An 18,476-nucleotide genomic window follows, 5' to 3' on the forward strand; every position below is an offset into this window, starting at 1 on the left:
GGAAAAGATTTGCATAATTTCTTCAAGTTATCTTGAATTTACATTACATGAGCTTCTGCTGTACTATTCTCTACTACAATAAGAGCTGTGCTTCCATTCTATATGCTTGTGAGTCTATAGATATACTCAGTTACAATAATCTACATGGTCTATAGAGACACTCAGCTACAATAATCTACAGGGTCTCTAGAGACACTCAGCTACAATAATCTACAGGGTCTCTAGAGACACACAGTTGCAATAATTTACAGGGTCTGTAGAAACACTCAACTGCTGTTTCTAATTTATCTCTGTTCGGATACTTTATATGTTGACTTAAATCTGTTGAATTATGATTTTAAATTTTTTGATTTTTCTGAGACTTGGCTTTGTTTTATAGTACTTGGGATCACCGATGACCTATATTTGTATTTGTTTTGCTGTGTCTGTATTGCATAATTTTAGATTTACTTGTGATCATGTAATCATCCATTATCTCTCTAATGTTATAGTCTGGTCTTCACAATTATGCTGGTATGGGTATGTCAGTTTTAATCACCAAACACATCAGGAATCAATTGTCTATGATAACATAATGTTCACACTATCACAACCCCATCTGCATTTAAATCACTCAATAGTACGTGGCATATCGCTCTTCTTCTACGTTTCATCATTGTCATTCTCATTTCTTTTTAAAACATTCACTGCATATTTAGGACTCCTACAAAACCATAAAAACTTTTATAAAACTATTAGTGTTGGTTTCTTGTTCTGTTAATACAAGTATTAAAGATGAATACCTGTAGCACTAAAAACTTTTCATGAATGAGTGAAGTCTTTACCTTGTTTGAAGTCAATTTCACAAGTTTTTTTCCCAGTTTTCAAATTAGTTTCAAAATGGTTTTATATAAACGTCTACTACCAAGTCGATGTTAGGAATGTTGTTATAGAAATCGTCATCTCCATTTTATGCTAAGATATATTATAAAAGTTTTTTCCTTGTTAAAATGCTCCTAAGAGTGATCTACAAGTGCCATATTAAATTAGTCATATGCCATATATTCTGCGTTAGCCCAAGACCTCCATGGCAGCTCAATTTTAATGGTCAGTTGGCACGTTGGCTATAAAGATGGCTTTAACCAGTGTTCGTGTTATGTGTAAGAGGCAGACAATAAGTTCGCTCTGAAAAAAAAATCGATAGATTGGATCATAATACAACCTGCAATCACATTTCAGCAAGAATTAGAAAACTACCCTTAACCGAAGAATACGTTTTTCATTAAAATGACAATCATAATGAGATAACTGGCTTCAGCTATCATTGCATTTCATTAAAAGTTAACCAATTAATTTTGATCAGGAAGAAATTTCTTCACAAAACGATTTATATTCACTTGACACACTTACAACGAGCAGTAGCAGGATTAACATGAAGGTCAAGGAAAAACATTGGAGTGTTGTTATTATAGTTACTAGTACCTTGACAGTATGGAGTGCCGTGAGAGACTATCAGGAGTACCAATGAAGCATGAGAAGTAAGAATACACGGAACTATTTTGATTTGCTGGAAGAAAAACAATCAGTCCGAGTATAAGTGAGTCAGACTGGAGAGCTGAATGTCAGCATGTGTTCGAGTCCCAAGCGACACCAATTTTTTTCCAGCGTTCTATCGTTTGGTCTATCTGGCTTTAGAGACAGATGGACTTGTAGCCTTGCCACCCTTTACTCGCTGAGAGATCGCCAGGTGTGCCAATAATACATAGAGAATGAGTAAATACACAGCACCTCTGACACTTAGTTTCAACTCTTGTACAATGCAATATTTTCTCCTGTTAGCCATATTTGGACAGACAGACAGACGGATGGACAAACTTTTATAATAGTAAAGATTTAGTGGAGTAGTGAGTACAGCTGATAGGAACTACTGCAAACCCATTTTATTGTTTTCAAGCTTTCAAGTACATGCGCTTTGAGATAGCCTAGTATTCTACATATATACCAGGGGTGGGCAACTGGGGGCTCCAGGGCCAACTGTGGCACTTTGCCCATTTTTCAGTGGCCCTTTTAATGCTTAAGATAAGTAAAAAAAATTTATATGCATTCTGATTAGCACAGCATAGGTTTGGTGACAAATTAATTTATTATAATAAATTTAATATGCGTACAAACATGTCAATTTGTAAATGTAGTAGCACCAATATAGACAAGGATGATTAACTATTTTCCTTCTCTCCAAATGGGAAAATTTTCTATCGGAAATTTGAAATTCCTTATATGAGTCAATGTGCTATCAATCATACATTTGTTCTGGGGATTTCCCTAGATGGCCTAGAAATTTCACCACATTATACACTGCCAAGCTTTCATTTTTGGAATATAATATAACCAGAGACATTTGACAACATTGCTTCGACAGGAAAAACAAGTCATTCAATACAGGTTGGACCGAAAAGTTCTTCTCCCATGAAGTAGGGAATAAACCAGTGTGCCTAATCTGTTCTAAAACAATATCTATAAACAAGCAATCAAACCTCGCCAGACATTACAATACAAACCACTCAGAATATGATGGAAGATATCCAACTGGAACTGTCAGAAGAAAGGAGCATCTACAGAAGTTGTTACAGCAAGTGCGTGGTCAGATGAATATGATGAAATCTGCAACTTCTATTCAGAAAAGATGCACTGCTGCTAGTTACCAAGTAGGTCACATTTTTGGTAAAGCCATGGCTCCGTATATTGAAAGGGAGACTATCAAAGAATATATGCTGAACACTGTTAAAACCCTATTTCCTGACAAAAAAGATATCCATGAGGCTATACAAAGAGTGCAGCTCTCAAGCAAAACTACCACCAACTGAATTGAAACTATTGCAGAGCACCTAACAGAGAAAGTCGTGAATGACCTGAAAGAATGCACTGCTTTTTTCATAGCTTTGGATGAAAGTACGGATATTAATGATGTTGCACAGCTTTGTATATTTGTTCGATACTTTGCCAACAATGCGTTCCAAAAACAATTTTTGTCACTGATTCCACTAACCAGTCGTAGTGCAGGTGAAGATATTTACAAAGCTTTCAAGGCATGGATACTCATAATATACCTCTGGATAAAATAATAGGAGTAGCAACTGATGGTGCGCCTGCGATGGTGGGGAGACAATCAGGCTTTGTAAAACATCTCATGGATGTTACTCCTACTGTAGTTCCATTCCACTGCATAATTCACAAGAATATGTTGCGCTCTAAGTTAAATGCTGACTACAAGAACCTTATGCTGAATATCATGAGAATGATAAATTTTTTTAAAAACAAGTCAGCGTTGCGCCATCGACAGCTGAGAGCCTTCTTGCAGAACCTTGAAGCAGAATATGATGAGCTTCTTACTCACAATAATGTCCGGTAAGTTACACACACGTCTATAAAATGAATGTAAAAGTCATGTGCAACTTGTTTACAAAGCTTGGCAGCACATAAAACTGAATTCCTTATGTTGTTTTTATGTTATCTGGTGAAACAATAACTCATAGTATATCTATATCAGTTTCAATTTCTAATAATGATTTAAATTTGCCAACTTGCAGGTGGCTGAGCAAAGGCAAAGCTCTGAGTTGAGTGTGGATGCTCAGAAATGAGGTAGACAGCTTCCTTAGTGAGATTGATACAGAAGAAGCTAACTTATTCTTGGAACTTCCGCGATCTGAACAGAAGATGGTAGACATGGCGGTTCTAGTTGACTTCCTCAGCTACATGAATGATCAGAATGTCAAGCCGCAAGGTGATGGAAAATATGTTATTCATCTTTAGCAAACGATATCTGCTTACCAAAGAAAGTTGGAAGTATTCCACAATGATATTGTTAGTGGTTTGGATCCTTTTCCAATGCTAAAAGGTTTTATGCACACATTAGAAAACCCTGACATTGTCGATCTTGTCAAACCACAAACATTCATAGCTTATGTTATCGATGAAATGAATCGTCGTTTCAAAACTTTCAACGATTTGAATTTCCTGATCGATTTATTTGCATGCCCTGATAATAAGGAAAACCACAAATGGAAACAGCAATTGCGTACACTTATGGTGGAGGTTAGTCTAGCGTCGATGGAACTGGAGCTATGTGAATTTTTGTCAGACAACTGTATTCGAGAGCAAAACAGAACCCAAGCACCATCACTCTTCTAAACACAGCTCATCGTCCATGAGAAGTTTCCTCTGCTGTCAAAAGTTGCCATAAAACTGCTTAGTTTATTTGGCAGCACATACTTGTGTGAATGTCTGTTCAGTAAACTGGTGTTCATAAAAAATAAGTACAGAAGTATTCTTACCGACCAGCATACTAAGCAGCTTATAACTGTAGCGGTAAGCAAGATAGAGGTGGATTATAGGGAGCTAGTAAACAGCCGAAAGCGGCCTCAATTATCCCACTGATCTGATATGAAATGCTGAGGACGCAACTACCTACTACGTCACTACGACAACACAGCAACTTCTCATGAGCAGTGATATGTGTACAATTGAAATGTGTGTTCATTGGACATTTATAAAAAATATAATGTTATATGAATCTCAAATTAACCTTGTTGCGCTTATTGCCTTATTAATGCTATATACATGTATAGCTATATAGTGGTATGGTTTGACAGTTTCCAAAGAGTTTGATCATGTGGCCCTATGGTTTTGGCTGACTTCTGAATTTGGCCCTCATGCAAAAGAAGTTGCCCACCCCTGTTCTATGCTATCCTACATGTAAAACAAACTGATAGATGAAAATCTAAATTTGTTTTTACTTACATCAAAATATAAAAAAGTTACTACTACAGAAAATTAAAAAAGTTTACATGTAACACCAGGACTAGTTGTCTTCTCTTTTCATTAATATAATACGATGAGAGTAACTTTGGCAGAGATCGAGGTACTGTGATATTGTCTGAGTTTTTCTTTTTTCGATGCTAGTATGATGCAGTAATAGAGTATACCAACTCTAGATGCAGGTGCTAATATAATGCTAGAATTACCCTCCCTTGTATCAGTAAAACAAAAAATTAAGAATTGACCTAATCAGGTGCAAGTACCGGAAGCGCAATGGAATCTCTCACAGGTTTTATGGCCAGTTTGAACATGATCTTCCATCTGAAGTGTTCCTTCAGTTAATTTAGATTTGTAATTCTCACGTCTAGCTGGAGAAGACATTTTGTAACACCTCCCTTTGTTCTCTTTCATCCCACCTTTACTCTACTATCCAGCTTTTCTACTTGAAATACATTTAAACCTCCGGTTACAGTGCTGGAGTCCGCCTCCTTTTAAGGGTCGCACGTGTAGATGCGTGAAAGTGATTAGGTTGATCAGTTTTGGATAGATTGCGTAGCCCTGGAAGGCTGGAAAACCGATTTACCAATTGATATACCAGGTTGTAGTTGAAATTCTTAGAACTTGGTTGCCTAGCAGATACTCCGTGAATCATTAGTAAAGGATCATTGATCAAGCTTTTAAGAAGAGCAGACAAGGAAGTCGAATGCAATTGACTGCAGAGACCTTAATCTATATATAAATCTCAAAATATGCTGTTCAGCTATTAAAATCTAGGAATGAAAGATCCTCTTCCTGCTGGATTTGAACTCGAAACATCCCGCTCATTAGGTGATAACCTAACCAACTAAGCTACGCGAGATGCAATGGATTCATTAGACAATATGAGTCGTTATCTGGAATAAAATACGCATAGCACTCTGCATTACGAAACGTTACTAAAGCTTACTTTCACGGTTTTTATTAGTAAGTTTAGTAATACGGATAGTAACATGCTCAAACTAGCCATTGGCAATGTGCCAGGCTCATGGCACGTGGCAGACAACTGTATTACCTCCCACTGTTTATAAGCTGTTTTTTTAATACCTGCACTATTGTGATTGCACTATTATTGCTTGCGGACGCTATTTGTGTGCACTTCAAACTAGCCATTGGCAATGTGCCAGGCTCATGGCACGTGGCAGACAACTGTATTACCTGCCACTGTTTATAAGCTGTTTTTTTAATACCTGCACTATTGTGATTGCACTATTATTGCTTGCGGGCGCTATTTGTGTGCACTATTATTGCTTGTGTGCAGTATTTAGGAGCACTATTATTGCTTATGTGCACTACTTGTGTGCACTATTTGTGTGCACTATTTGTGTGCATTATTGTTGCTTGCCTAACGTTCTATATTGCATTAGTATATGAGAGATTGGTCACTCATCAAAAGTCCTTAACCCTTTGGACTGTAATGGCCGGTGTCCGGCATTGCATAGGGCGTGTCTAAAACCTTAACGGCTCGAATAGTGGCATTGCATAGGGCGTGTCTAAAACCTTAACGGCTCGAATAGTGGCATTGCATAGGGCGTGTCTAAAACCTTTACGGCTCGAATAGTGGCATTGCATAGGGCGTGTCTAAAACCTTAACGGCTCGAATAGTGGCATTGCATAGGGCGTGTCTAAAACCTTAACGGCTCGAATAGTGACATTGCATAGGGCGTGTCTAAAACCTTAACGGCTCGAATAGTGGCATTGCATAGGGCGTGTCTAAAACCTTAACGGCTCGAATAGTGGCATTGCATAGGGCGTGTCTAAAACCTTAACGGCTCGAATAGTGACATTGCATAGGGCGTGTCTAAAACCTTAACGGCTCGAATAGTGGCATTGCATAGGGCGTGTCTAAAACCTTAACGGCTCGAATAGTGGCATTGCATAGGGCGTGTCTAAAACCTTAACGGCTCGAATAGTGGCATTGCATAGGGCGTGTCTAAAACCTTAACGGCTCGAATAGTGGCATTGCATAGGGCGTGTCTAAAACCTTAACGGCTCGAATAGTGGCATTCATATGGCTCTGTTTACAAATGCTTTTTCTAAGTAACAATGTAAACCAATCAAATTAATTCTTGGACAGGTAAATAGAACGAAAAATTTCACTTTATTCTTTAATCGTTTTCAAATATCTTTATCTACTTCCTTCGTTATTGGAACGATATCGCGAAAAAATCGATACGACTCGTTTGTTCGTAGGTCATGGATGATTGTGATGCAAATGAAGAATTATATGATACTAACTATAACTTTCTAGTTTATTTTGAGTCATGAAACGATGATGAACATGTGCTTGATGAATATGATGCTGCTGTAAGTATTTATACGAGTTTTTAAGATTGTACGAATTTTTATGGTTTCAGCCCGAATAGCTGTGAAACACTTTTGTTTTCTCTTTGGTGACATTTGCTGTGTGTTGCCCAACTTTTTTTTACTAGTGTTTTACCTATTATTGTTGTATTATGAGCACATTTAGATATACTTGAAAGAAATTTAAAATCTATGAATCATTTGACAAATTGCCCAGTATTACAGACAAACATTGACATGGATGGCCAGGGTTCAAAGGGTTAATATGAGCATTTGGACAGGTCAAGGTCATTTTGAAGAACAATATCTAAAAATATCAGTGTGTCTTAAAACATAAAGTGTCTATCGTTCAATTGTACAAAGCTGTTGACATTTAACTAACTCTATTTTACAATCTTTACAAGCTCAATAAAAAAATGACTATTTCACAACTTCCTTTTAAACTGAAAAATCTGGGAATTACCATAAAATCTCCATAATTTTTCTATTGTTGACCCAGGGAGAGAGTTTATTTTCCTATAAACTTGTTTATCCTGGAAAGTTCCAAAAAGTTTTTTGATTTTTTTAAGAAGACTGAATGGGTCCTTTAGGTTCTCTTCTATGAACCAGCCATGATAGATAACATTTAAATAAACGTCTAGCTTTGTTGGCAAGTGTCGACAAGTGTCCTAAGGCACGCAGCTGCAAAGCACTAATTCCTCATCAAAGTTGATCTTGTTTTTTTTCACTGATAAACAATGATGGACTTCCGTTTGAATGTTTAAAGTAGCCACTTCAGTTAAGTAAACAAGGTTTCAACAGCCTATTGGATGATGCCTTCGCTGCGACAAAGAGAGTTAGTGACATTCAGACAAAGACACCAGAGATCTTAAATGTCCTTACCCAAGGATCTGAGCTAATATGAAATCTTTACTAGAATAACAATGATAATAATAATACTATAACCATTTGCCTTCCATGTTTTATAACTACTAGTAGGCTGGCTGCTCTGGGAGACTGTCACACGTAATAGCTCTGTGCACAATTATTTTTAGATGCAACGAGGTGGTGGAGTAGAACAGATGCGCTAGACTGGAAATTCAAATATCCGTGTATAATTCTCATGTAGTGCAAAATTTTCTCCTTATGCTCTTAGCATGGCTTCAGACGGATGGATGGAAGGGAGGGCGGACAGACGCGACCTTTATTATAGTAAAGACTGTGAATATACTTGTTCTCTGTGCCACACCTGACATTCTCTCACAGCGGACTAGACTGCAAGGGTACTAACATCCATAGAAGTATTACCAGTTATTGAAGTTTTTTACTCCTACAAACAAACACCTACAAAAAAAACTTTTTTAGGAATAACAATAATAATCGAATAAAAATCTGGATAAGCTTTTCTTTTTAATAACCGTTTTCAAAAGCATTTTTTACTTTCAACGCATCAGTTTAGTAACTCTGTTAAAAAATCAAGATTCTGCAATTATAATAACTTTTTTAAAAGTTATATTTTAAACTATTCAGCAGCAGTAAATAAAGTTTACAACCACGTTAAAAATTATGAAGTCATTGTGTTGGTCGGCTATATGGTGGCTCTGTAGAGGATATACACTAATCTGTCTCTTTTTTCTGTTGCAATAGCAATTAACTCTGTCAGTACAAATTCTTAGGCAAGGCTATTCTTGGTTACTGGAATATTATCATTGTTGTTACGTTTGTATGGCAAGCTTCATTGCATAGCATGTCCTCAAAAATAAGACACGCCCCTTTTGCACAACGATTCGACTCAGTCTCTCACATAACGAGCTCGCAATTTCACATTGACTGCCTGTAGAAGACAGTCAAAACCTGGCAACCAGCTTTATTCAGTTGCTAGCAATATGGCTTACAAGAAGGGTGCTGTCGCTGTTGCTGTTGCCTCTCTAATAGTAGCTTTGGTCTACGGTGAAACTTGGGGTGAGTTGTACAACGCTATAACTTGTTATTCACTGATTTGCTATCAGTTTTGTATTTCCAGTGCTAATAAAAACTTGACTTTATTAATGAAAATTTTGTTGCTGGTAGTTCTTGTTTCTACTAACTGGTAGTTCAGCATATCGATGGTAAACTCCTCAAAACTTTGAAGTATATGCTGCCGACAGCAATAGGGGTGTCGGCAGCGTTTATATGAATGTTTCCTATGATCAGCAATGCATTTGCTTTTATTCTCAGTTTCGGTTGCTACAAAAAAACTTGTATTATGTAATTTACTATTATTATTTCCTTCTTAGAAAACTAAGTCAGCCGCCAATCTAAGAAATTAGCTCACAAGCAGACAATTTTTATTCATATGAAGTTCATTGATGTCTAAAGGGATCTGCACTGACCTCATTCAACCTTCAGACTTCCTGATAGACTAAGGTCCAAATGCATAAGTGTGAAATAAAACAACAATACTATGAAGTACAATATTTCAACAATTGCTCTGCATTTTGTCTGTGAGGTCAGCGCACCGAGCTTTTTTCTCAGTTGTGTTACAAAACAGTTCAATTAGAAAATTCATTCTCACCAAGTTTATGGTTTACTCTGCCTGTACAAGGAGGAGAGAAACCCTTTGCACTGCAGTTTAAAAGATTAGGCTTACATCTTTAGTTAAGCTGCACTCTAATGGTCAAATCAGAATGCAAAAAACTATAATTACCGTAAAACCTATATTTGAAGGCCATGGTGTTCTATTTTTCAACCCTTTCCCTATAGTGGTGGTCAAATATAGGTGGCATTCAAATAGAAGTTCGTTGGTAGCAATATGAAGCAATTACCTTGTTTACAGTTTACTCAGCATGAACTATTACCATTACAAAGCTTGCATTTTTATATCCAGGCCAGTACTGAAAGGTTAAGTTTAAATATATCATGTAAACAAGAACATATAACTGTTTATGTGTATTTAAAGTACTTGCCAGTCCTGTCATTATAACAAGCACCTTGCGCCTACATTCATATGAGTGTTAATACATTCTAATACAACCAATACTATGTATTTGCTGGTTTCAATTCCCATCATGGGTCCTACTTACTCACACCTTAATAAAAGTTTTGCTGGCTCTTTTGCCTTCACAACACACATTTTAGGAAGCCACCAGTGTTTTTAATGGAACGTAAGATGAAACCTAGTAATTAAATTTTGTTTGCCAAATTAATAGATTGTTCAGGATTTTGTGACAATCCTGCAATGCTCAGTTTTGTAAATTCGTTAGAAAAGAGAAACTATATGATTGGGAGTTATACGCTTTTGTCATAACTCTTTTGTGTGGTTAGATAGTTGGTTTTGGTCAACTTTTGTGTGCGAAAGCAAAGGTGCTTGGGCTGAATATAACTCACATTGTCATTGGCTGAATATGTGAGTCAGGTGAAATGCCCTGAGAGATTTTGATAAGACGTCCTTTTTGTCATTTCTTCCTAGGTATTCTTGGAGAGTCATGCATTATGAACTAGGCATAAATATTGTGACATGTAACACCACTCACTAGCCACGTGTCCTATATCATATGTTGCCTGTGTCATCCTTTTCACTAATAGTCGCCAGTAGAATCAGTGTCATTAGAAATACGCATCTGTTTAGAGGCCTTGCTCCCCCACGATTAATTAATTCATAGCAGATATAATGGGGTAATCATAGGATTTGCTGACTGTCTTGAACAAGTTACTCAAAGCTGAACACCTGTAGCCACTTTCTATAGTACTAGGTCTAAAACATTGTTAGAACATTTACTAAGAATCTATGCTAAAGCAATTGATGTATTTTTACTAATTCAACAACTTCTATAATCTCTATCATTCCACAAATATGCAGGTAAATCTCTTGAAGTACTAAAAATAAGGTAAATAGTGTGACATAAGAATGTAGAGATGGTGTTCAGCGGCAGCCTCAATAATGCTAAGGGATAATATGCACTTTTGAAAAATGATAGTTTTATTGTTTTGTAAAAAGGTGACTTACTCTAGTGCAAACATACTATGTGTTATATGTAATACAGAATGATAAGGATCTACATGAAACTGACGCACATAAGATAAAAGTCAAGGAACCTGCCAATTTTCAAATTTAAACTGAAATATTTAAAGAAGTTGAAGGCTATATAAACATTCTTATTGTATGACTCTCTAGTCTATAGTAGAACCTCAGTCTATGACTACAGCTCTCTAGTATTTAGTATAGAACCTTAGTCTATGACTGCAGCTCTAGTATTTAGTAGAACCTCAGTCTATGACTGCAGCTCTTTGGTATTTAGCAGAACCTCAGTCTATGACTGCAGCTCTCTAGTATTTAGTAGAACCTCAGTTTATGACCGCAGTTCTTTATGAAGCTAGAAGCCTCCAAGCAAGCTCGATGTAGATGATGCCATCGAATTCACAAAGGAGTAATATTAAAGTGCCAGCCCTTTAGTTCGCTAGGAGTAGAACACGTGTCCTTTAATGCTCATTACTCTATTGCCATGTGTTATCTGATTTATTAGCTGTTTTGACTTTGTTTTCATCTAAACTTGGTCTGTTCTTCCATTCTTGTTAAAGTATATAAATCGGAAATATCATGTATCAAACGAGACAGTCAGTCTTTGAAAAGCAAGAGGTTCATATGTCACAGTTAAGGGTTAGATTACCCTGCAGGATGAAATTATTCGATGTATTTAATAATTCGCGAGTTTGCGTACAATCAATTCCGCAAATTGTTAAAATCTGTAAATAATAAGTTTTATTTTTAACACAAGGGAGAATAACTACTATCTCAAATTAAAAACTAGCCGCTAAGCAGAGTTAGTAAACGTAGCTGAGTTCCAAACTTTTGTAAACTCATCACCGAGGCATCATCATCATTACACTTCTTTACAAAATTAATCAAGGTTGTCACAAGTTATTCGGAATTCGGCACGGCTTCATCGTCAAAAAAATCTCCTGCTGTTCTTTACGTGGAAAAAAACTCAGATTTACCACAATTTTTTAGTTCATCAAAGGCCTCCAAATCGATAAACATTCATGAAATCCTGTGAATGCAGCCAAAAATGTATAGCTTAACATGATCGCCATAAATTTCTCAGCTAAATAAAAACCTAAACACGTGGTATACGCATGCAAGGTTTTAATTTATTGCTAGCTGCTTTTACGGATTAATTTTTTCGTCAATGGGTTCATCCGCGAGTAATTTAGTCTATGAATATGCATGAAAAGACAATTTTCGCAAAATTCAACTCTGCGAATAATTTCATCCTGTAGGGTAGTTGTAGGTCATGACTTGAGCCAGATTTGCTGCGAATTATAAACTAGTTCTAGCTCCTGGTTTGTTTTCGCCATGAAGCTGTCTCAGCTAAAACAAGGAAATGTTGAATTTTTTCTTGTTTTAGTTGATGTCAGATTTTATTTTCACAAACTGGGCCACAAAACTGTTTTATCCATTTAAAATGCAGCGCTCAGTGAGTGCTCTATAATGCAGCTAGTTAGATAGAGTACCAGTATGTGTCAGTGGTTGGTGTATTTTAGCAAGCTTTGGATAGCACATGTATGCGAAGGAATAGATAGTCATTTTATAATTATGCTAAAGGCCGGTTCACACTACCTCGGCATTGTCCCCTCAGCGATTATTCGCCGATTATGCAAATCGTAACTCGAAGGTATCATCTGAGCTACGCAGATACTTCGAAAAAGTTTGGAACTGTCAAACTGTACGATAGTTTGCTGAGCATCCATGGCAGCAATGCGTACCACTTTGGCAATTGCGGCTCCTCAATTCATGTTTTCTTTTATGACAGTTTCTGCAGGACTTGTATTTTGTTGTTTCCGTGATTGCAATGTATAATGATAACTGTATGGAAATTGTATTGTATAACGATAACTCTATGGACGTTGCATTGTATAATGATAACTGTATGGACATTGCATTGTATAACGATAACTCTTTGGACATTGCATTGTATAACAATAATTTCATGGACATTACATTGTATAACGATAACTCTATCGACATTGCATTGTATAACGATAACTCTATGGACATTGCATTGTATAGTGATAATTCTATGGACATTGAATTGTATAACGATAACTCTATGGACATTGCATTGTATAGTGATAATTCTATGGACATTGAATTGTATAACGATAACTCTATGGACATTGTATTGTATATCGATAACTCTATGGACATTGCATTGTATAACGATAACTCTATGGACATTGCATTGTATAACGATAACTCTATGGACATTGCATTGTATATCGATAACTCTATGGACATTGCATTGTATAACGATAACTCTATGCCGCAGACATTTCACTGTGTAAAAGGGGATAGGCTTGTGATAGTGTGAGCATTTTTATCACAGACAGTAGCCAAAGTGTTGCTTTATTAACACAGACATACAGCGATAGGGTGGGAACCAGCCTTAAAAGACCTTATCATGGCAGTGTCGGCAGTTTGTCATATCTGGAAGCGTTTAGCTCTTGTTAAGATAACTAGCAAGATAGGAACAACGAATAAACATTCAAAACAAACAACAGCATGATAATCTTCAGCAGTTTCCACTTAAAGTAGCAGCAATCATCCTGATCCTTGTACCATCTCCTGTATCTACCCAAAACTAGATACAAGGTTGAAGTGCACTGGAGGAAAATAAACAGGTTGCAAAACAGCACTAGTGCTAGCATGTCAACAAAAACTTGATGAAGCGCACTGGATGTGAGTACGGATGTGTGGAAGTGAGCCCAATGTTTTGTACTTAACATTTCAATTCACCATTTTTTATTATGATACTTGTAATGGAATTTTTTTTCGAATCCAATTCAGAAGGTTTTTTTGGAAAATAATTGTGTTTCGGATTGGGGTTAGGTTGTTTTAAAGCGACCAAACCTTTAGTATAGTAATGGTGGACCCCGTTGAAGGTTAACTGACATCACAAGATCTACTGCATTAACAATAGCAGATAAGATTACAGATTGGTGGTTGAATAATATTTTTGTGTCTCCACAAGATTGTAAAAAAGCCAGTTGGTATAATTCTATAACCATTTCTGAAAGGTTAATACGGGACATGTAAACACTGCGCAGAGTTTTTTGGTAACCATAACAATGACGCGGATAATTTGACGCGGATAACTTGAAAATTGGCTCAAATTTGCGAATTATGCGCGTCATGGAAACGCAGCGAATGTTGCATGGTGACTAGATGGAAGAAAAATGTATCGGAATGGCAGCCAACAGAAGTGCTTTTGTTTCGAATTCCCAAATTTGGCTAGTCATCAGCATTGACATCGTAATTCAAAAGTTTGTGCTTGTCAAAACAAATGACCTCCCTTATGTCCCGTCTTGGGCCTTGCATCACGAGTATTTTTGTCTTCAAAACTCGTTTTTTTGTTTTTCTGACATCAAAATCATTGCTGAAAACTAAATATCATATATATAATATCATGATCATATCGGTATGAACAAATATTATTTTAAAATGCTGTCATTTATCCTTTAAGCTAAAATTTTCCATAATTAGCTAGCCAATCATGACAAGTGACAAGACAATATTATAAAGCATTTTTTATGCTCTATGTTTTTATACTCTATGTTTTTATACTCTATGTTTTTATACTCTATGTTTTTATACTCTATGTTTTTATACTGTATGTTTTTATACTCTGTTTTTATACTCTATGTTTTTATACTCTATGTTTTTATACTCTATGTTTTTATACTCTATGTTTTTATACTCTATGTTTTTATACTCTATGCTTTTATACTCTATGTTTTTATACTCTATGTTTTTATACTCTATGTTTTTATACTCTATGTTTTTATACTCTATGTTTTTATACTCTATGTTTTTATACTCTATGTTTTTATACTCTATTTTTTATACTCTATGTTTTTATACTCTATGTTTTTATACTCTATGTTTTTATACTCTATGTTTTTATACTCTATGTTTTTATACTCTATGTTTTTATACTCTATGTTTTTATACTCTATGTTTTTATACTCTATGTTTTTATACTCTATTTTTTATACTCTATGTTTTTATACTCTATGTTTTTATACTCTATGTTTTTATACTCTATGTTTTTATATTCTATGTTTTTATACTCTATGTTTTTATACTCTATGTTTTTATACTCTATGTTTTTATACTCTATGTTTTTATACTCTATTTTTATACTCTATGTTTTTATACTCTATGTTTTTATACTCTATGTTTTTATACTCTATGTTTTTATGATGTAGTTAATTCAAAGTTCTCGTCATCCGCAAGATGGGAACGGCAAACACCAGCAAGTCAAGAGAGTTTTGTTATTTGCTAGTTTTTTATTAAATATGTTTCATTCTTACGTACGATGGAAGCGGCATTTGTGAGTGATGCACAACAATATACCGTGCAAGATCTTCCATTTTAAACGTTGTCCACACTTTGGTCGTTCTGGCCTTTAGCAGCATACCTTCTATTTTGGAGGTGTGTGCTAAAGGCTGGTTCACACTATATAGCCTTATCTCGGCGTTGATGCCACGATACTTCGGTGATCGTTGATGATAACAATGTTCACACAATCACAAACCCATTCGCGTTTGCATCAGCGAATACCCCGTAGCGTAGTGTTCTCCTTTTTATTTTTAAATTTTCGCCAAGAAACTTCTCTGGTTTCGCCGGCTGGAAACAAATACTAATCCCGCAGCAACTATCTTAAATAGAAATAAATCGTGCCATCCGCAACCACGAATTACTATTGCCGAAATGGTTCACATTTTAAAGGCGGTCGTCGATGCTCGGTGAAGTATCGAGAAAGCTTGACAGGAAACTTGACAGTTGTAAACTTTCTAAATGTGTCAGCGTTGCTTCATCGATGTCATCGGTTTACGGTTCGCATAATTGACGATAAATGCCAAAAGGAAAACGCTGACATACGTCGAAACACTGTGAACCAGCCTTAAGCAAGACAGTAGTTCGCCGCGGCTATGACCTTCAGCCTAAAATTCTTCATCTTTTGTAACAAATCCCCTGTGTTAATACGCAATATGAAAATATCCATTGAAAAAATTATCATCTATTAGCTCAACGTGCGCACAATTCCAAATCTACATCATCCTCACAATTGACTTGGCATTCCGCTAGCATCAGCCACTGCAGCAACACATCAACGCGCAAATTCAACCCCAAATTGCTTCGATTTTCTTCCAAGTGCCTATGTATACATAACCTTCCTAGAGACCAAGTATTCGTTATGCCTCTCACTGTCGCAGTAACATCCTCGATTTTTATTTTGATGTTGTTTCCGACAAAAAATGATAAGTTTGCTAATACTGTTTCGGCAAAGTTCCCTCTGATATTTGCAACTTGTCTAAAAGAAAACTCTTATTTAGCGGGTGACTAGGTAAATGCCAGATGTGTAATAAAAAGCATGTGCACAAAAGATTTATTTTTATTTAACATACAGTATACAACATTTACCATTATAACTTATAAACTTCACATCATGAGAAAAGTGTTTTGGGCAGTTCGAATAAATTGAGAGCAAAACTAAAATAACTGTAAAGGTTTTCAAACGTGAAATAATTAGCAAGTAATGGCTAGATATTCTGTTTTGCTACAATGATTGCAATGAAAAATGATTTGATGCTGATACATTTAATACAAACTGAGAAAAAAATATAAATCATGAATATGTTGAATTAATAGTAATAAAGAATACATAAAAGTGTGTGCATAAACAAGGTTACTGTTGCAGCAGAAGCTCGTTGTAATCAAAGTTTTGATGGATGATACTGGTAGCTCTCAATACTGATACAAACATATAGCAGTGCAGTGCATGAGGGTACTTTGTCTTAGTACTTTGTAGATTTAGCAATCGGCCTGGAGAGAAACCGGAAATAGAAGAAAGGAGCGTAATAAATAGAAATAGTGTAACAGAAATAGGAGTGTAGAGGCACATTTAAAATTGAAGCGGCACATTTGAAAATCTGAAGTTACAAAAATAGATAGTGGACTTTAAAATAGTTTTTTTTAAATTAAAAAAACCGCAAAGGGTAAATAAAAGTAAATATTTGTACTTTTTATTTGTAAAAGTTTAGTACCTTGCAATCATGATAAGGATAGATAAAGAGTTTAAAATGATAAAAAGACTTAGCCTATTAACTATGCGAGCTTTTTTATAGACTTGCAATTTAAATGTCGCAGGTTCAAATCGTCAGTAAAATGGATTGTTTCTTAGTAAAACTTTTTCGCTATAACTAGACAGACGTATGATGACAGACAGTCACATTTATATATATAGACAAATGATTTTTCTTAGAACAGCCTGTCTCTCACTAAATTAGCAAAACTCGATTCAACTTGGTTGTTGCAAATCGAAAATATAAATGAGGTAAAACAACAAGGATAGTCATTTATTGGTTCCATAATAAAATCACTTTGCAAAGTAGGTGCGCACCATTCTAAACCGCTCTTGGCATATCGATCAGCATGAGATTACAGATTTGTAGGGTTAGAAGTACCTGACATCATCATAACTTCAGAGTGATCAGAGATGCAGTCAGTTGACTAGCGTTATCTGTGCTGTAAGCTATAGTTACAGCTTTGTTTAAACTATGCCTGAGGCTGAAGTATTATTATCATATGATACTTGCTTGCTTATCTATGGGTGCTAATCTCTCATGATGAGCATTTCATGCATGAGTTTGTGTCAACAGCTAAATCTACCGTGTAATGACTGTTTACAGTTCAACGTTTGTACTAAAGAAAGAAAATATGCAAAATATCTTTGTTAGCACTATATTACTTTTATGGCAATAATTTAAATTAAAACAGAAGATTTTCAACTTATGTTATACAAAAATCATAAAACAAAAAAATGCAACAGTTAGTCAATAAATTTAAATAAATAGTTTGACAAACAGCATTTAAAATACCTTTCTCTTCTAAGAAAACAGATATTAAGAAAAATTGTTATAACAGCTGGCTATTATATTTTCTAAGTAATTGTTAGATGTTTTGTGCAATTTGTTTGCATGGTGTACATGTAAGTTAAAAATCTGTAACAGTTACTGTTATTTAACAAAATAGGACACCAGCCAAAGCTTCTTTAAGTTTGGCAAATAATGTAACTGGAATCGCTATAATGTAGCTCTAAAGATGATAAACCCTAAAGCTACAGATTATATGGCTTGCTCAATTCATAGCAAATAGAGCTGCACCAATGCTGCAAAAGGCAGCTAAAACTTCACAGATTTTAAGTATGCCTCTTACTGACTGGTATGTCAGATAGATGATTGCTTGCTTTGTAAAATAATTTGTTCTACAGAATTCTACTTTATTAAAAACAGCTATTGTTATTTTTAGAAATTTTCTTAAA

The 18,476-nt window shown here is 35.6% G+C and overlaps 2 protein-coding genes across 2 annotated transcripts in view; both read left to right on the forward strand.

Annotated features, from left to right (window-relative positions):
- Nucleotides 1-3,067: 3,067 nt before the first annotated feature.
- LOC137406716 (protein FAM200C-like) lies at nucleotides 3,068-3,789 on the forward strand. Its single transcript, XM_068093333.1, has 2 exons — nucleotides 3,068-3,384; nucleotides 3,612-3,789. Exons 1-2 carry the CDS (start codon nucleotides 3,068-3,070, stop codon nucleotides 3,787-3,789), a joined length of 495 nt encoding a protein of 164 aa, XP_067949434.1.
- Nucleotides 3,790-8,928: 5,139 nt separating this feature from the next.
- LOC137406717 (uncharacterized) overlaps nucleotides 8,929-18,476 on the forward strand; it is a 58,008-nt gene continuing 48,460 nt past the window's right edge. The window contains exon 1 of the mRNA XM_068093334.1: nucleotides 8,929-9,075. Within this exon, the coding sequence (XP_067949435.1) occupies nucleotides 9,000-9,075 (76 nt within the window). The 5' untranslated portion in view covers nucleotides 8,929-8,999. The remainder of the gene's footprint in view (nucleotides 9,076-18,476) is intronic.

This window comes from Watersipora subatra, chromosome 10 (assembly GCF_963576615.1).
Source record: "Watersipora subatra chromosome 10, tzWatSuba1.1, whole genome shotgun sequence".
Taxonomy (NCBI): domain Eukaryota; kingdom Metazoa; phylum Bryozoa; class Gymnolaemata; order Cheilostomatida; family Watersiporidae; genus Watersipora; species Watersipora subatra.

Coding starts and splice junctions, on each gene's coding strand:
- LOC137406716 (XM_068093333.1), top strand. CDS start 3,068: ATGGATACTCATAATATACCTCTGGATAAAATAATAGGAGTAGCAACT. Junction 3,385..3,611: donor CTTACTCACAATAATGTCCG/GTAAGTTACACA, acceptor GTGGATGCTCAG/AAATGAGGTAGACAGCTTCC.